The 19,939-nt window shown below is 49.2% G+C and overlaps 1 protein-coding gene across 1 annotated transcript in view; it reads left to right on the top strand.

Annotated features, from left to right (window-relative positions):
- Nucleotides 1-18,412, top strand: part of LOC137536822 (zinc finger protein 268-like) — a 31,542-nt gene extending 13,130 nt beyond the window's left edge. Inside the window, exons 2-3 of the mRNA XM_068259018.1 lie at nt 15,295-17,039; nt 18,104-18,412. Of these exons, the coding sequence (XP_068115119.1) occupies nt 15,295-17,039; nt 18,104-18,412 (2,054 nt within the window). The remainder of the gene's footprint in view (nt 1-15,294; nt 17,040-18,103) is intronic.
- The last annotated feature ends 1,527 nt before the right edge of the window (nt 18,413-19,939 follow it).

Genomic DNA, 19,939 nt, shown 5'->3' with positions numbered 1-19,939 from the left:
TTAGTGGCCTGCAGAAAGGGAGCCAGCACTAAGCACACCTGCTGCATGTGCCTCCAGTCATCATCGGGGACGATGGACGGGATGTTGCTGGTCCTGTCCCTTCTCTGAGCGGCGGACACAGTGGCCAGGGCAAGGTACTGGTTGACAGCGTGCTTCTGTTCAACCAGACGCTCCAACATCGCCAGGGTGGAGTTCCAGCGAGTCGGAACGTCAAGGATCAGCCGATGGCGTGGCAGCTCCAGCTCCTTTTGCACGTCTTCCAGGCTCGCACAGGCTGCAGCCGAGCACCGGAAGTGACGCACAATGTTCCTTGCCGTTTCCAGCAGTTCGCCCATCCCCTGGTAGGTGCGCAAGAACTTCTGCACCACCAGGTTCAGCACGTGGGCAAGACAGGGGATGTGGGTCAGGTTTCCCCTGTCTATTGTGGCAACCAGATTGGCCCCATTGTCGGCCACCACCTCTCCGACTCTGAGGCCTCTGGGGGTCAGCCAAATCCTCTCCTGCTCCTGGAGTTTGGCCAACACATGGGTTGCCGTCAGTTTGGTCTTCCCAGGGCTGACCAAGTGCAGCAGCGCTTGGCAGTGGCGGGCCTTCACGCTGCTGCTGAGGCGGGGGGTTTTGACAGGTGTGCCGGAGGATGGCAGAGGATCGGAGGAACCTGCTGCAGTTCCCCTGACACTGCGGGGTGGCACCACCCACTGTGTTGCTGCTGCTGCTGTGCCCGCTGCTGCTCTCCCATCCTTACCCCCTTCCACCAAGCTGACCCAGTGGACAGTGAAGGACAGGTAGCGGCCTGTCCCGAAGCGGCTGCTCCAGGAGTCCATGGTGACGTGGACCCTTTTACCAACCGCGTGCTCCAGCCCTCGCTCCACATTGGCCATCACAAAGCGGTGCAGTGCAGGAATGGCCTTGCGGGCGAAGAAGTGTCTGCTGGGGAGCTGCCAGTCTGGGGCTGCACAAGCAAGCAGCGCACGCATGTCGCTTCCCTCCTGCACGAGCGTGTACGGCAGGAGTTGGGAGCACATGGCCCGTGCCAGCAAGCCGTTCAGCTGCCGCACGCGATGGCTGCTGGGAGGCAGAGCCCTAACCACCCCCTGGAAGGACTCGCTCAAAAGGCTCTGGCGTGGCCTTTTGCTGGCACGGGAATCAGCAGACACAGCAGAGGAGGCCACTGAGGACTGGCTGCCAGAACAGGCCTCAGTGTCGGCGGCAGGAGTTGCAGAGGGGGGAGGAGCAGTGCGTTTCCGCACTCCTGCTGGTGCTGCTGGAGGAGCAGGAGGGCGGGTGGCTGCTGTTGCTGCTGCTGCTGCTGCTGAAGGCTGTGCAGTGATGGGTGTGGTGCCACTGCCAGCACCAGATGCCTTCAGCCTCTGGAACTCCTCAATGGAAATGTTTCGCAGCAAGGTGGTTGATGAGCGAGCTGGTGCTGAACTTTAAGGGGTCTGCACCTCTGCTCAACTTCCGCTGACAGTGGTTGCAAGTGGCGTACTTGCTGTACACTGTGGGCATGGTGAAAAACCGCCAGATTGGTGACAAAAACAACCCCCTACGGCCTGGAGCCGCTGCTGCCTGTCTCCCTGTGGTGGTTGGGGCGGGGGCTTGGGTGCAGCTGGTGGTGGTACTGGCAGATGCTGCTGCTGCTGCTGCTGAGCCTGAGACACCAGCAGGCTGTGGGACCTGCCTACTGCTGCCAATGCTTGCAATGATGTGCCTCCTTGCAAGGCCCACAAGCGCATCCTCCTCCTCCTCAGAGCTGCTGATGACGACATCCCCAGGAGCTGGTGGCACCCAGTCTTTGTCTGTCACCGTGTCATCATCATCATCCCCCTCCTGAAACATGTCCTGCTGGGATGATGACCCCCCAAACTCCTCTCCTGATGCATGGATGGGCTGCTTGACTGTCGCCACAGTCTTGCTGTCCAATCCCTCCTCCCCCAAAGTGCCCATCAGCATCTCCTCCTCAAAATCGCCAACAACAGCAGACAATACCCTGATGGTGCCTGGGGTAAAAAAACTGCTGAGTGACATGTCGGCGACTGACGGTGAACTGGCCTCCTCCCCAGGCCCTGCTGGGCGGCTGCTGCGAACAGGGGTGGTGATGGTGGTGGTGAGGGTGGAGGCCTCGGATGCAGAGCTGATGGCGGGCTGCTCATCCTCTGTCATCAGATGCACCACAGTGGCTGCATCCTTTTCCTCAATGGGACGTTTCCGACCCGGCTGGAGGAAAATCGGAGAAGGTGCTACACGCTGCTGCTGCTGTGTCTCTGCAGCGTGAGTTGCAGATGCTCCTGCTGGGCGGCGCCCAAGGCGTCCACGGCCAGTGGCTATAGGAGGAATGTTAGCCACTGACGCTGCTGCTGCTGCGGAACTGTGCATGGTGGCGCGGCCGCGGCTTGCCACAATGCTGCTCCCTCTCCTCCTGATTCCTTTGCTGCCCTTCCCCTTGCCCAAACCGCGCTGGCTGCCACTTCCAGACATCTTAGATGTTTTGGGCGTAAACACAAAAGTTTTTAAAAAGGGCGGGTGAAAAGTGGGGTACTTTAATGGAGTGGGTTGGTGGGTGAGGTGACACTAATCACTAAGTGATTAGATCGCTAACTGATTAGTACAGTACAAATACAAAATACAATAATCGGTAATCAGTAAGTGTGAACAGTGAACAGTGAGTGTGTCCCCTAGTACACTAACTAGAAAATACAATAATCAGTAGTAATCACTCAGATTCAGTAGAAGGAAATAGAGTGTGTGTACACTACAGACAGTGAGTGCACGCACGCGCACACACGCGCAGGAGCTAGCCTATGAACAGTGACTGAGTGAGTGTCCCTACCCTAGTACAGTAAGTAAGTAGTATTAGTCAGGAAGTACAACTAGAAATTACAATAATCAGATTCAGTAGTAATCACAAGGAAATAGAGTGTGTGTACACTACAGACAGTGCACGCGCACACACACGCAGGAGCTAGCCTATGAACAGTGACTGAGTGAGTGTCCCTAGTACAGTAAGTAAGTAGTAACAGTCAGGAAGTACAACTAGAAATTACAATAATCAGTAGTAATCACAAGGAAATAGAGTGTGTGTACACTACAGACAGTGAGTGCACGCACGCGCACACACGCGCAGGAGCTAGCCTATGAACAGTGACTGAGTGAGTGTCCCTAATACAGTAAGTAAGTAGTAACAGTCAGGAAGTACAACTAGAAATTACAATAATCAGTAGTAATCACAAGGAAATAGAGTGTGTGTACACTACAGACAGTGAGTGCACGCACGTGCACACACGCGCAGGAGCTAGCCTATGAACAGTGACTGAGTGAGTGTCCCTAGTATAGTAAGTAAGTAGTAACAGTCAGGAAGTACAACTAGAAATTGCAATAATCAGTAGTAATCGCAAGGAAATAGTGTGTGTACACTACAGACAGTGAGTGCACGCACGCGCACACACGCGCAGGAGCTAGCCTATGAACAGTGACTGAGTGAGTATTCCTAGTACAGTAAGTAAGTAGTAACAGTCAGGAAGTACAACTAGAAATTACAACTTAATCAGATTCAGTAATCAGTAGTAATCACAAGGAAATAGAGTGTGTGTACACTACAGACAGTGAGTGCACGCACGCGCACACACGCGCAGGAGCTAGCCTATGAACAGTGACTGAGTGAGTGTCCCTAGTACAGTAAGTAAGTAGTAACAGTTAGGAAGTACAACTAGAAATTACAATAATCAGTAGTAATCACAAGGAAATAGAGTGTGTGTACACTACAGACAGTGAGTGCACGCACGCGCACACACGCGCAGGAGCTAGCCTATGAACAGTGACTGAGTGAGTGTCCCTAGTACAGTAAGTAGTAACAGTCAGGAAGTACAACTAGAAATTACAACTTAATCAGATTCAGTAATCAGTAGTAATCACAAGGAAATAGAGTGTGTGTACACTACAGACAGTGCACACGCACACACACGCAGGAGCTAGCCTATGAACAGTGACTGAGTGAGTGTCCCTAGTACAGTAAGTAAGTAGTAACAGTCAGGAAGTACAACTAGAAATTACAATAATGAATCAGTAATCAGAAGGATATAGAGTGTGTGTACACTACAGACAGTGCACGCACACACACACGGTCACACGCAGGAGCTATGAACAAACAGTGACAGTGAGTGTCCTAGTACAGTTATATAACTACAATACAAAATACAATCACTCAGTAGCTAGTAAAGGACAGCAGAAATACTGGTATGGATGAGAAATAAACTAACAGAGGACAGGAGAGAACAGCTGAGCTGCCCACACAGGCAGGCCCTGAGGCCTAAAGTTGTGTAAGCTTGCCTGCAGCAGCTGGCTCTCTAGTAACACACAAGCTACTAACTAAAATACAATGTCTATCTAACTAACAACAATATAGGTGTATATAGGAGGTGTATGTGAGCAAAAACGCTAGGTAAATGACCACAATAAAGCTCTTGCTAAGCCAAAGCACAAAGGAGCAGATCTCTCTCTGTACAAAGTCAGGCAAGGACGGAAAAACCTAACATGACGGCCGCTATTTATAGGGTAGGGGCTGGCCAGGGTCCCCCTCAGTGATTGGCTGCCGTCAGAGGGCCTGGGAGCCCTCTGATTGGCTCTGAGGACATCAATCTGGGCTATGACGCTATTCGAGCTCGGTATTCGAGCTCGAATAGCGCTGTTAGCTCGAATAGCGCGAATAGTGAATGTGCTATTCGAGTTCACTCGAATAGCCCATTCGAATATCTCCAGCTATTCGGAGCTCGAATACCGAGCTCGAATAGCTGAAAAAGAGCTCGAATATTCGAGCTACTCGAATATTCGAGCTCTGTTGAGCACCACTGCCGCCGACCCCGACACCAAGCTGAACCCCGGCGAACTCCAAGCAGAGGATCTTCTGGAACCCTCAAGGCTTTGAGCAAGCTGAGGAGGATCAGCAGTCCCGACGAGACCTCTCCTCATATGTGACTGTGTGCAGTGGAGTAGAGCTCCCCAGAACAACCTCTCACTTGTCACTTTGTCACTGGTCACTTTGTCACTTTGTCATTTTGTCACTTTGTCACTTGTCACTTTGTCAGTCACTTTGTCACTTTGTCACTGGTCACTTTGTCACTTTTCACTTTGTCACTTGTCACTTGGTCACTTGTCACTTGGTCACTTGTCCAGATGATCTCGGTACACCTCCTGCAATTCAAATTCCTGCACACATTGCTCTGGGATTTGGGTGTGATGAATGATGCATCTAACTGGCCACCGGAGGCAATTAAGGCCTTCAAAACATTGAAAGCAGCTTTCTGTTCCGCCCCCATTTTGCGTCATGTTGAGTTGTTGACGTCATGTTCATCCTCAGCCTCGCCTTGCATTTCAGTGCGAGGTGCATTTTCCACAGAAAAAGGTTGTGAATCCGGGCACAACATTTGTGGCTGTTCCATTGACCTTTCACAGGTAGAAGATTGTGGGGGTGGGAATAGCTCCTCCGAATAGCCTATTGTGTCCTGAAAACTACTCATTGCATTGCTTTGCGCACACATTTTTTTTGTCCTCATGCAAGGCCTGAGTTGCGCCTGAAAGCGTGGCCTTCTCCTCCTGCGCCTCCTCCTGTTCCATCACGTCTGCTGCTGCTGGGTTAGCGTTGCCGCCCGGTCCCTGTTTATTGAACCTCTTATCTTTATTACATTTATGACTGCATGGCGGTACAAAGCATGCTATCCGCACGCTTCTTGTCCTCATGCAAGGCCTGGGTTGTTGTGTCTCAAAGCGTGGTCTTCTCCTCCTGCGCCTCCTCCTGTTCCATCACGTGTGCTGCTGCTGCTGCTGGGTTAGCGTTGCCGGTCCCTGTATATGGAACCTCTCATCTTTATTACATTTATGACTGCATGGCGGTAAAAAGCATGCTATCCGCATGCTTCTTGTCCTCCTGCAAGGCCTGGGTTGTTGTGTCTCAAAGCGTGGCCTTCTCCTCCTGCGCCTCCTCCTGTTCCATCACGTGTGCTGCTGCTGGTGCTGGGTTAGCGTTACCGGTTCCTTTTCCTGGAACCTCTTCTCTGTATTACATTTATGACTGCACGGCGACAAAAAGCATGTTACCTGTACAAAGAAACATGACATTTTCCACATTTAAAAGACAGTTTTTCCTTTGAAACTTTACAATCAATTTTCTCAAAAACTATAAGCTCTTTTTCAAATATTTTTTTCCCTCTTGTACCCACTCCCAAGGTGCACATACCCTGCAAATTTGGGGTATGTAGCATGTAAGGAAGCTTTACAAAGCACGAAAGTTCGGGTCCCCATTGACTTCCATTATGTTCGGAGTTCAGCGCGAACACCCGAACATCGCGGCGATGTTCGGCGAACGTTCGCGAACCCGAACATCTAGGTGTTCACCCAACACTAGCTACAGCATGTAAAAAAAAAAAAAACATTTATCAACTTATTCCCTCCACCTCACACAAATGACGCCCCCTTTCCGTAGTCACATGAACTGTAGCCTGCAAAATCCTCCCCCCCCACCACCACCACACATACACACATACACAATTTATAATCATTTCCAAGCCAGCCGCTTTGTCTGTAATTCCTTCCACCCCTCCCCCATTTTTTAAATGCTACACTTCCTACAGCTTTAGGGGCAGTGGTGCTCACCGCCAGGTCGTGATCACGCTTACGCGTGGATTCACGACCATTTTGACGCATTCCGCCTCGGACACGCTAAGCCATGAATAGATTTTCAACCACGAAAATCTGCTTCGGCTTCGCGTGAATGCGGACAGAAATCCGCATTCACGCTTGTGAAACCCGGCGCTGAAGTCGTGGTTAGCGGAAATGCGTCAAACTATGCGGAAGTGACACATTGCAGGCCAATCAGAGGGCCCCAGCCAGGCCCTATCAACCAATCACAGGAGGGGAGCTATGCCCTCCCCTCCTGAATATAAAGCGGCGGCCATGATGGAAAAGCTCTGTCCTTGCTAGACTGTGGTGCTGAGAGGATTATCTCCAGGCCATTGTTGTTTGAGCAAGTGCATTTATTGTGTTAAAAACAAAGCGTTTTTTTTGCTAACACTGCTCTTATACTGTACACAGTTAGCTAGTCAGTGAGTGATTGCTGTAGTTAGTTGTAGTCAGTGTAGTGTAGTGGGAGTTTGGGAGTCTAGTGATTATTTAACTGTGTGTAGTGCAGGCAGGTTCAGTGCTGCAGTGTAGTCAGTGTAGTGGGGGTGGGGATTATCTGTGTGTAGTGCAGGCAGGCAGGTTAGTGCAGCTGCAGTGTTCACTTGTATATTCCAGTGACAGTTATACACTTGTAGTATTTGCAGGCAGCCAGTCACACCGCCGGCGCCGCCACTCTCTGCCAGCGCTGTTCATTCATTCTGTCAGTGACCTTGTGCCGTGCCCAGTGCCCACTGCTCGCTCGCTGGCATATAAGCATCTCATTACACAGTGTGACATCCTTGTGTGCCCACTGCATCCTTCAGTGACCTAGTTGTATATCCAGTGCCCACTGCTGTGCCCACTGCATCCTTCAGTGACCTTGTACTGTGCCCACTGCATCCTTCAGTGACCTAGTTGTATATCCAGTGCCCACTGCTGTGCCCACTGCATCCTTCAGTGACCTTGTACTGTGCCCACTGCATCCTTCAGTGACCTAGTTGTATATCCAGTGCCCACTGCTGTGCCCACTGCATCCTTCAGTGACCTTGTACTGTGCCCACTGCATCCTTCAGTGACCTAGTTGTATATCCAGTGCCCACTGCTGTGCCCACTGCATCCTTCAGTGACCTTGTACTGTGCCCACTGCATCCTTCAGTGCCGTTGTACTGTGCCTGGTGCATCCTTCAGTGACCTTGTACTGTGCCCACTGCATCCAGTGATTCATTACTAGCAACATGTCTGGCAGGGTTTCGCGGGGTGAGAGGAAAGGGAGTTCAATTGCCTCAGCCACTTCTGGGACTGCTCCACGTCCAGGGAGAGGACGCCCAGCTGTACGTGGTCGTGATGCAGCAGAAAGGGGGGCAGCGAAGCCTGGGCCGAGTCAGCGGCCAAATCCAAATATTTTAAAGTTTCTGGTCCCCGTGTGGTGGTTGAGCAAATGGAACCTGACGTACTCATGGACATCATGACTTCCTCCCAGACCTCTACTGTGAGCACCACTCCAAGCAGCAGCAGCAGCAGCCAACGTCCCACGCTTGTTGTGACATCCACCCCAGCACCCACTGGTCAGCAGCCCTCCCAGGATGACAGCGTTCTGTCCCTCAGTCCGGCATCTGGGAACCTGCTGATGCAAGAAGCTCAGGACTTACTGGGGACTGATGTGGCAGAGATTGAGATCGGGCCACAATCACAAGCGTTGTTGAGTTCTGGTGATGAAGAAGAGGGGTCTGTGTCTGGGGATGTAGGGACAGAAGAGGAGGCGGGGGAGTCAGAGGAAGAGCTGGATTATGATGATGCTGCTGATGATGACGACGTTGTGGACCCTAACTATGCGCAGCCTGCTGAGTCCGGGGAAGAATGGTCAGAGCAGGATGACGAGTCACCTCGGCCTAGGCAAGGATATCGCCATATGTCAGGCAGGGGCAGGGGCATCGGCAGCAGTGGGCGTGGAGGAAGTAGACAGGACACTGCTTCAGCCGGCACCACCACCATGCAACCCCCGGCAACTACTACCACACATTGTTCCGCTGCACCCTCTGCTAGTGGGGGCCGCAGTAAATTAAAGTCACCAGTGTGGGATTGCTTTGACGAATGTACTGATGACAAAAGGTATGCGGTGTGCAGGTTATGCAGCAAAAGATTGAGCCGTGGGAAAAGTCTGAGAAAGATGGGTACCTCATCCCTCCAGGGCTACCTGAGAAGCCGCCACTGCCGCGAGTATGCGGAGTTTAAGAGGAAGCAGGCACTGCTGGCAGGGGTTCCTGAGAGCAGAAGGCCCACCAGCACAGCAGCATCATCCCTCCCTCAGGGTCGTGAATCCCCCACAGCAGCAGCAGTAGTAGCACGCAAGCGCTCTTCCACCTCGGCTACTCAGGACACAGACATTGAGGCTGGCAGCCAGTGGTCGTCTCTTTCCTCTGTCTCCCCTGCATCCCAGCGTCGTCAGACCCTGCTGAGCGACACCTTTCAGGGTCTGACCAAGCCTCTGCCTCCAAGCCACAGGCGGATCCGCAAACTAAATGGCTTGCTGGCCCGGGCCATGGCATCACAGCTGCTTCCCTACTCCCTGGTGCAGGAGGGGAGCGCCATGCGGACGCTGCTCCAATTTGGCATCCCTGAGTAGCAAGTCCCCAGTCGCCACTATTTCAGCAGGAGCGCGATCCCAGCACTCCACAAGTTTGCGGTGGAAAACGTGGCCCGTTCCCTGGACTACTCTGTGGGCAAGCGGGTCCACGTGACCATGGACTCGTGGAGTAGCAGATTTGGGACAGGTCGCTACCTGTCCTTTACGGCCCACTGGGTGACACTGATGGAAGGGAGGGAGGACAAGAGCGCATCAGCCCAGCTAGTGGTGCCACCACGCGGGATCAGGGGGGATGCAGAAGGGTCCTGTCACGACACTCCCTCTGCACCCGGAAAGCAAGCCCGCCTCGGCAGCAGCAGCGCCAAGCCTCGGCACTGCCAAGCCCTTTTAAAATTGGTGACCCTGGGGAAGGAGAGGCTTATGGCCACCAACGTCCTGGCCGCCCTCAGGAAGCAGGAGCGGAGGTGGCTGACCCCCAGAGGCCTGGAAGTGGGGTATGTGGCAGCCGATAAGGGGGCCAACCTGGTGGCAGCAGTGCAGCAGGGAAACGTCCTCCAGCACATCTCCTGCTTGGCCCACGTGCTCAATCTTGTGGTGCAGCGCTTCTTGCGCACCTACCAGGGGATGAGCGAGCTGCTGCAGGATGCCCGGGCGGTGGTACGCTTTTTCCGCCTGTCAGCCACTGCCTCTGCACTGTTGTCCACCTTACAGCAGCAGTATGGAAGGCCACAACACCGGCTGATCATCGTCATGCCAGTTCGCTGGAATTCGACTCTGGACATGTTGGAGCGGCTGTGTCAGCACAGGCTGGCTCTTAGGGCCTACATGCTAGACCCAAGTGTCCCCAGCAACCAGCAAGTCCCCATGATTACTGCCACTCAGTGGACACTGATGCAGCAAGTATGCCTGGTGCTGAGTCCCTTCCTGGAGGCAACCAAGATGGTCAGTGAGGAGCGGGCCTCTGTGTGCCAGTGGGTGCCCTTGGTTTGTCTAATGGAGCAGGCAATGGACAATTTAATTGAGCGTGGGGATGAAGCCCTGAGGCAGTTGGAAGAACAGGAGCAGATGGCAGCACAGTCCAGCTCAGAGGAGGGCTCACAGCAGGTAGTGGAAGAGTTGGAGGTCCCTAACCTGAATGAGGAGGAGGAGGAGGAGCAGAGTGCAGCAGGCATTGTACGTGGATGGCGGTTTGAGTAGGACAACGACATGGCACAGGAAGAGGACAGGCATGCGTTATGGGACAATGGCGAGGACGAGGAAGATCTTGCTGGCAGGGCCCACTTGTTTCCCATGGCTGTGCACATGTTGCGCTGCCTTCGCAGGGACCCCTGGGTGATCCAGATGCGTTCAAGGGAGGACATCTGGATTACCTTGATGCTTGATCCCCGTCTGAAGGGGAAGCTGGGAGACTTCATGACGCCATCCACCACCGAGCAACGCACAAGGGAGTTGAAGGAGGCCCTTGTGCGCAGACTACTGGAAGCATTCCCCCAGCCTTCCACCCCCACTGTAACTGCTCTGCCAAGCCAGCAAGAGGTGCCTGCCATTGCCACTAGCAGCACAACAACAACCACCAGCAGCAGCAGCAGCAACTGGCGCCCCGGAGACCTGAAGAGCCTAAGCAAGAGCCTGTATGCAGTGCAGCAGCCCAGAACAGAGGTGCTCGCCACAGCATCCACCACCAACCAGCACAAGCAACGACTGACCACCATGGTGTCTGACTATATGGGGTCATCCAGCGGGCTCAATGACACCGACAGCCCCGTGGACCCCTTGGAGTACTGGGTCAAGAGACTGGACATCTGGAGCGAGCTTTCCCAGTACGCCCTGGAACTCCTATCCTGCCCTCCTTCCAGTGTCCTCTCAGAGAGATGCTTTAGTGCGGCCGGTGGCGTGGTCACAGAGAAGCGCTCTCGGCTCTCCCACGCCTCTGTGGACAAACTCACCTTCCTGAAAATTAACCAGGCTTGGGTGGAAGGTGAGTTCCTGGCCCCTATTGTCGGACACAGGGGGACATGAAGTGGCTGCTGCATGTGCTGTTGTTAACTATGCCTGCCTTTATAAAGACAGTTACTACCTGCCTAGTGCCTACCTTGGTTAATTTTTTGGTGTTATGGTACTACTACCAGTAAGTTGCCATGGTACTCCTTCTGAGCTGCTGAACTGACCGCCCGCTTTGTCCTCCTGACTCAGTTGCTACTACACTCTGCGTTCACACTGCCCGGGTCACTGGGTGCATTTAATTTTTTGGCCAGCACTATGACGCTGTGCTACTACTACTACCACCAGTATGTTGCCATGGTCCTTCTGTGCTGCTGAACTGACCGCCCGCATTGTCCTCCTCCTCCTGACTCAGTCGCTTCCACCAATGTACTCTGTCTGCGTTCACACTGCCCGGGTCACCGGGTGCATTTAATTTTTTGGCCAGCACTATGACGCTGTGCTGCTACTACTACCACCAGTATGTTGGCATGGTCCTTCTGTGCTGCTGAACTGACCGCCCGCATTGTCCTCCTCCTCCTGACTCAGTCGCTTCCACCAATGTACTCTGTCTGCGTTCACACTGCCCGGGTCACCGGGTGCATTTAATTTTTTGGCCAGCACTATGACGCTGTGCTGCTACTACTACCACCAGTATGTTGGCATGGTCCTTCTGTGCTGCTGCTGCTGCTGAACTGAACGCCCGCTTTGTCCTCCTCCTCCTCCTGACTCAGTCGCTACCACGGTACCACCAATGCACTCTGTCTGCGTTATCACTGCCCGGGTCACCGGGTGCATTTAATTTTTTGGCCAGCACTATGACACTGTGCTACTACTACTACCACCAGTATGTTGGCATGGTCCTTCTGTGCTGCTGCTGCTGAACTGACCGCCCGCATTGTCCTCCTCCTCCTGACTCACTCGCTTCCACCAATGTACTCTGTCTGCGTTCACACTGCCCGGGTCACCGGGTGCATTTAATTTTTTGGCCAGCACTATGACGCTGTGCTGCTACTACTACTACCAGTATGTTGCCGTGGTCCTTCTGTGCTGCTGAACTGACCGCCCGCATAGTCCTTCTCCTTCGCTACCACCACTGCACTCTGCGTTCACACTGCCCGTGTCCACTGACAACTCTGCTGCGATGTCATTGCTAATTGCTGCAAAAAAAAAAAAAAAATTACAAAAACCTCTCTGGGGCCTTTTTGGCGACAGCCACTCATCCTCCTCCAGCGGTACCTTCGCCGCCAAGTGCCATTGGAACTCGCCTTCACCTCTTTGATTGCTTAACGCGTATATCCCTTTTTAAAACCACGTATTACCAATTAATAGCCCCATTTACAGTGGTGATTTGTCTTTAAAAGCCATTAAAAAAAAAAATTGGAATTTTTTATGTTGAAGTTATGTTGCCCCTTATCACCTCGATAATCCATGCAATTTGGGGGATTGTAGCATGTATGGGGGCTTTGTTATTAACGTTAAAAGAAATTCCGCCTCCGGGCGGGAATCCACGCGTGATTACGCCATTCACGGCAGAAAATCCGCGTGGTTGCGTGGACGCGGACGAAAATCCGCATGCGGCGAGGCCGAATGCGGATTTTTTTTTGCAACCACGCGGATTGCCGAATTCGTGGATGAGACACATCCGAGCACCCCTGTTTAGGGGTACAAGCACCAAACTTTCCGCACTTCTTTGCTTCATAGCAGCTTCCTGTGCTTTACCAAGCGATCCCACCCTCCGCACCCCTGAGATAGACCACCGAAGACCCCTTTTTTGCCATTGACTTTGACAGAGAAAATGTTATAATCGCTGCCAGTTGTAGTTTTGAAGCTGCCGTCTCCAAACTTGAACCATTTATTCTTGATGTCAACATGAATTAAAATGTGAATTTTGAGGACAAGCCTTATAGTGGTTGGAGCTTAAAACATCCAATCATTATTTAGCTATTTTCTAATCGCTGCCAAAAGTACTGTTTTGAAGCTACAGTCAACTTGGACCAAATACTCTTGACACCGGCAACTTTCCAAAATTCAGGAAAAGTGTGTGGAGCCTACAACAGCCAATCAAATTTCAGACATTAATTTTAAAAATGTAAATGGTTGCCATTGTTAATAATAGTGTGCTCAAACTTGGTAGAGTGGGTCACAGGGTGACTGGGATCAAAATTAGACACAATCAGATTTTTCCAATCAAATTGCACAATTGGTCCAATCTGACTGGTCCATTCTGATTGGTTTAATTGTGCAATGTGATTGGTCCAATCTGATTGGTAAAATTGTGCATTCTGATTAGTCCTATTACGCAATGGGATTGGTCTAATCGTGTAATGTGATTGGTCCAATTTGATAAGTCCAATCCTGCAATGCGATTGGTCCAATCTGTGTGGTCCAATCTGATTGCTCCAATGTGATGGATCCAATTGGATTGGTCCAATCTTTCAATTTGATTAGTACAAAGTGATTGGGCTGCTATAATTGGCCCAATCATCCAATGTGATTGGTGTAAACGTGCTGTTCAAATGGTCTTGTCAGATTTTACCAATGGAATTGCACGACTCATCAGTCTGATTGGGCCAATCATGCAATTCAATTGGTACAATCTGATTAGCACAATCTAATAGGTCCAGTCGTGCAATCCTTGCCTGGGCAATGTACCACATGCCACCAGCTAGTAAAAAATAATTCTGAAAACATATTCCACCAATTCACATGCATCTCCTCCAACAATCAAATGAGCTGCAAACCCCACCCCCACTCTTCTTATAGAGCTGCAGCAAGTAAAATTCTCTCCACCTCACCTGCATTAGGGCCTATTTCCACTACACACAGATTGGATGCAGAATTGATGCAGAAAAACTGACTCCAATGAATGCCTATGGGAAAATCTTCATCAGAAAAATTGCGTTTAGTGGAAACAGGCCCATAGACATTCATTGGAGTCAGTTTTTCTGCGTCCATTCTGCATTCAATCTGCGTGTAGTGGAAACAGGGCCCTTAGTGAGTATTAGTGAGTATAAGGAAATCTTTAGGGAGGCTGAACAAAAAGGCTCAACATGCTGCATCCAGCATGCAGGCCACACTTTGGGGATCACATGTGTAGAGGAAGGCCTTGTAAATGACTTAGCTTGCAGCTGCGGATACACTAGGGTAATGTATTTCAATGGGAGTGTGCACACCAGAGCGGGAGGAGTTTTGCAGAAACGAATCCTCCCGGGGTGAGGCATTTTTTGGATTGCGGAGGTGTTTCTGCCTCAATGTTAAGTATAGGAAAAACGCAAACCGCTCTGAAAGACGGCAGATCAGAGCGGTTTGTCAGGCGGTTTTGTTACAGAAGCTGTTCAGTAACAGCTTTACTGTAACAATATATGAAATATGCTACACTGAAATCCGCACCAGCAATCCGCAAAACGCTAGCAAAACGCCTCATAAAAATAAATAAAAAGCGTTGAAAAATCTGCTAGCATTTTGCGGATCTGCTAGCGGGTTTTAGTGTGCACCGGGCCTAAGAGTGAGATCTGAGAAATAATTGGTTCAGTCTATATAAATATTGTATCAAGCATGGGTTTCTTTTTTTTTCTTTTACACATTTTTGGAGAATGGGGGGAGAATGCAAAATATGTTTTCTTTACAGTTCCTCCAGTATATTGTCAAGACTGATATCTGGAAGTCGCTCACCTATCTGTGCAAGCAAAATGCAGCAATTTCACCCCTAAACACCACCTTTGGAGCAGTCCATATCACCAGGTCATCACTACCACAACTAACTATCAATTAAAGAATCCTCAATAGTATCATCAATTCCATATACAATATTATGGTGATAGAATGGAGGGCCCATGCATAAGAATAAATAATTTGTCAATTAGTTAGAATACTTGCCTTTTCACATAGACTTTAACTGCTGGCTTCATTTGTATAATTCTCATTTTGGCTTTTTAAAGTTTAAGTTTGGAACATCAAATCTCCCATCAGCTGCACAGACTATAATATAAGGAACAATGAAATGAAAAGAAACAAATAAAACAGATATTATAGAGAGTTTTGTTGTAAGTGATAAATGACAGTTGTTTCTGTTACAGTGGTTGTTACATGTTCCAAGAGAACTTCCAAGAAAACAGACATCATGCCAGATTCCATCCATGGTGACCAGGAACCAGAAGAGCAGAATGTGACAGATGACAGATTAGTGACATCAGATGAACAGGGTGACAGCAGCAATGAGTCACAGTACAACCCCTCTAATGATGAGCTGGAGTCCCACTCTGACACAGAGAAGCAAGAGCAAAAGACAACATCCAAAGGAAAGTCAGAGTTCTCCTGCAATACTTGTGGGAAACACTTTGCATCCAAATCCTATCTAACTATCCACCAGAGGCTTCATACGGGAGAGCGGCCTTATGAATGTTCAGAGTGTGAGAAACGTTTCACTCAAAAATCATCTCTTCATACTCATCAGAGTATCCACACTGGGGTGAAGCCACTTCACTGTAATGAGTGTGGGAAGAGGTTTGATCATAAATCAAAGCTTATAATCCACCAGAGATGTCATACAGGAGAAAGGCCTTTTCAGTGTACTGAGTGTGGGAAGAGTTATGCTACAAATAGTATACTTACTACACATAAACTGTCCCACATGGAAGTCAAACAATTTTCATGTTCTGAGTGCACTAAAACCTTCCCCACCAGAGGCAAACTACAACTCCACCACCTTGTCCATACCGGAGAGAAGCTGCATGAGTGTCCTGAGTGTGGGAAATGTTTCTCTAGAAAGTCACATCTCAGCAGCCACCTGACAACCCATAGCAAAGACACACACTATAAGTGTTCCAAATGTGGAGAAGGTTTCCACCTTAAAAGTCACCATTGTCATCATGAAAGCTGTCATGAGAAAAGTCACGCAGGAGAGAAACCATTTGAGTGCCATGAATGTGGGAAGGGGTTTTCCACTAAGTCTGTTCTTCATGTACATGAGAGAAGTCACAAAGGAGAGAAACCATTTAAGTGCCGTGAATGTGGGAAGGGGTTTTCCACTAAGTCTGATCTTAATGTACATGAGAGAAGTCACACAGGAGAGAAACCATTTGAGTGCTGTGAATGTGGGAAGGGGTTTTCCACTAAGTCTAATCTTCATAAACATGAGAGAAGTCACACAGGAGAGAAACCATTTGAGTGCCGTAAATGTGGAAAGGGGTTTTCCACTAAGTCTGTTCTTCATATACATGAAAGAATTCACACAGGAGAGAAACCATTTAAGTGCCGTAAATGTGGAAAGGGGTTTTCCAGTACGTCTGAACTCAATGCACATGAGAGACGTCACACAGGAGAGAAACCATTTGAGTGCTGTGAATGTGGGAAAGAGTTCACCACTAAGTCTGAGCTTCATATACATGAGAGAAGTCACACGGGAGAGAAACCATTTAAGTGCCATGAATGCGGGAAGGGGTTTTCCCAAAAGTATAATCTTTATAGACACGAGAGAAGTCACACAGGAGAGAAACCGTTTCAGTGTCGTGAATGTGGGAAGGGGTTTTCTACTAAGTCTCATCTTCCTAGACATGAGAGAAGTCACACAGGAGAGAAACCATTTCAGTGCCGTGAATGTGGGAAGAGGTTTTCCACTAAGTCTCATCTTCATATACATGAGAGAGGTCACACAGGAGAGAAACGATTTGAGTGCCATGAATGCGGGAAAAAGTTATTTACCAAGTCTGGCCTTCATATACATGAGAGAAGTCACACGGGAGAAAAGCCGTTTGAGTGCCCTGAATGTGGGAAGGAGTTTTCCACTAAGTCTAGTCTTCATAGACATGGGAGAAGTCACACAGTAGAGTAACCATTTGAGTGCCCTTAATGTAGGAAGGGGTTTTCTAATAAGTCTGGTCCTCATATACATGAGAGAAGTCACACAGTAGAGAAACAATTTAGTGCTGTGAATGTGGGAAGGGGTTTTCCACTATGTCTGATCTTAATGTACGTGAGAAGAATGTGTGGGAGTGGGAAGCAGTATTGTGGTAAGAGAGCCCTACGTCATCACCTCTCTTCTTTGCATATATTAACTCAAGCATCCAGTGTATCCAGGACCACAAATAATGCCCAGATATTATCCCATACAGATCAGGGTCCTTTACAGAGTCCCAGATCTAGTCTTAGCTCCCCTAAAAAATGTATGAGTGTTCTGAATGCCCCAAAGTATTTACACAAAAAAACTCACTTTACTGCCCACTGGAGAATTCACACTGGTGAAAAAACATTTGCATGCCCAGATTGTGGGAAGAGCTTTACTCAGAAAGATCAGATGGATGCACATAAATTGAAACAACACGGAGGAGAGAAGACATTCAATGTTCTGAATGTAGCAAATGCTTTTTTCAGAAATCTGACCTCATATACCATATGAGAGGCCACACTGGAGAGAGACCTTTTACCTGTTAAGAGTGTGGGAAAGGTTTTAAAGTGAAAGCAAATCTGGTCACTCACCAAAGAACCCACACTGGAGAAAAGCCATACTCTTGCCCCATATGTGACAAATCTTTTGCTGACAGTGACTCTCTGACAAAGCACAAGATAATTCACACAGAGTAGAAACCTTTTGTGTGCTCAGAGGGTGGGAAAGGCTTAGTGCCTTAGCTTGACGCTCGATTCCCGTCAATTGGTTTATTTCCGACATGTCCGATTCTCATTTTGATGGATCGTTAGATCGATTTGGCATTCTTTACATAACAATCGACATAACAATCATCAAAATGCGCTTGGAAATGCTCGGAAATAAACGAATCGACGGGAATCAAGCGGCGGTGTGAATCCAGCATTAGGCGGATCCCGCACCTAAAGTGTCATCAGAGGATCCACACTGGTGAGAAACTTTTTGTGTGCACTGAATGTGGGAAGGTCTACAAAGATAAAGGAACCCTCATCCTACACCAGAAAAACCACACTGGGGACAAACGTTTTACCTGCTCTGAATGTGGGAAAAGATTCTCTATAAACTCTGAGCTTATCAAGCACAGGATGACACACAGCGATGAGAGACCTGCCCCTTGTCTGGAGTGTAGGAAATGTTTTAGCAATAAGAAGAATCTGGTCATACATCAATGGAGCCACACTGGAGAGAAACCATATGAGTGTCAAGAGTGTGGAAAATGCTTCATCGATGATGGAAACCCTGGAAAACATGTGAAAACACACACAGCTCTTTAGATTCAAAGTGTGGGCTCTCTAAAACAAAAGGGCTGACACAGCGCTGGTCAAATCAAAAGTTTCTCTTATTGTTAGCTTATAGCATGAGCTGGTACCCCAAATCTGAAAGACAAGAAGAACAACAAAGCACCTCTCTGGTGTATTAACTTTTTAAACACAAACACAACAATATCAGCTTACTCTTATGAAGAGTGGAGTCTGGTATGCAGTACTAGGAAGCCACTGTGTTCCCATTCATTGATCAGTATACTAATGGACGGTGAAGAGAACGCGTACAGGTGCCCACACGGTGGGTGATCACGGAGAGATATTTATATCTATGCCCCTAGGAGTTTATACAAAGTCCTGCGGGGTATAGATACACTGCCTCGGGGATTAACTAGTTAAAATAAACATTGATTACATTTCAAAATTACTCCTAACCCTCCCCCCCCACCATATAGCCATCATCATCAAGTGACAACTGGAACACATTATCCATACTCCAGTTGTCTCTAAATTTGTAAAGGTGCTCTTTATCCTTGTCATGGGATTATCAAAGAAACTAGTTGGCTTCATTTCAACATTGTCTTTTTTTCCTGTTGTAAAAGATGATGATGAGGAAGGGATTCCTCTGAAGTATTTAGAGCTCTAGTTTCTTAGTGTATTTGGTGAGATCTGTCTCATAATAAATAGTGTTGGGCGAACAGTGTTCGCCACTGTTCGGGTTCTGCAGAACATCACCCTGTTCGGGTGATGTTCGAGTTCGGCCGAACATCTGATGGTGTTCGGCCAAACTGTTCGGCCATATGGCCGAACTAAGAGCACATGGCCGAACGTTCCCCGAACGTTCGGCTAGCGCTGTGATTGGCCGAACAGGTCACGTGTAGTGTTGGGCGAACATCTAGATGTTCGGGTTCGGGCCGAACATGGTCGCGATGTTCGGGTGTTCGAGCCGAACTCCGAACATAATGGAAGTCAATGGGGACCCGAACTTTCGTGCTTTGTAAAGCCTCCTTACATGCTACATACCCCAAATTTACAGGGTATGTGCACCTTGGGAGTGGGTACAAGAGGAAAAATTTTTTAGCAAAAAGAGCTTATAGTTTTTGAGAAAATCGATTTTAAAGTTTCAAAGGGAAAACTGTCTTTTAAATGCGGGAAATGTCTGTTTTCTTTGCACAGGTAACATGCTTTTTGTCAGCATGCAGTCATAAATGTAATACAGATAAGAGGTTCCAGGAAAAGGGACCGGTAACGCTAACCCAGCAGCAGCACACGTGATGGAACAGGAGGAGGGCAGCGCAGGAGGAGAAGGCCACGCTTTGAGACACAACAACCCAGGCCTTGCATGAGGACAAGAAGCGTGCGGATAGCAATTTGCATTTTGTCGCCATGCAGTCATAAATGTAATACAGATGAGAGGTTCAATAAACAATAAACAGTAATTGGTGTTGTCCAGAATGCGCACAATGCGTGGGTCGCGTTCAATGCAGTCCTAGGCCGAAGAGGTCATAGCCTAGGGTCACAAAAACCTGTTTATTTGGG

Source organism: Hyperolius riggenbachi, chromosome 10, assembly GCF_040937935.1.
Source record: "Hyperolius riggenbachi isolate aHypRig1 chromosome 10, aHypRig1.pri, whole genome shotgun sequence".
Taxonomy (NCBI): domain Eukaryota; kingdom Metazoa; phylum Chordata; class Amphibia; order Anura; family Hyperoliidae; genus Hyperolius; species Hyperolius riggenbachi.
This window is presented reverse-complemented; position numbering and strand designations above follow the sequence as displayed.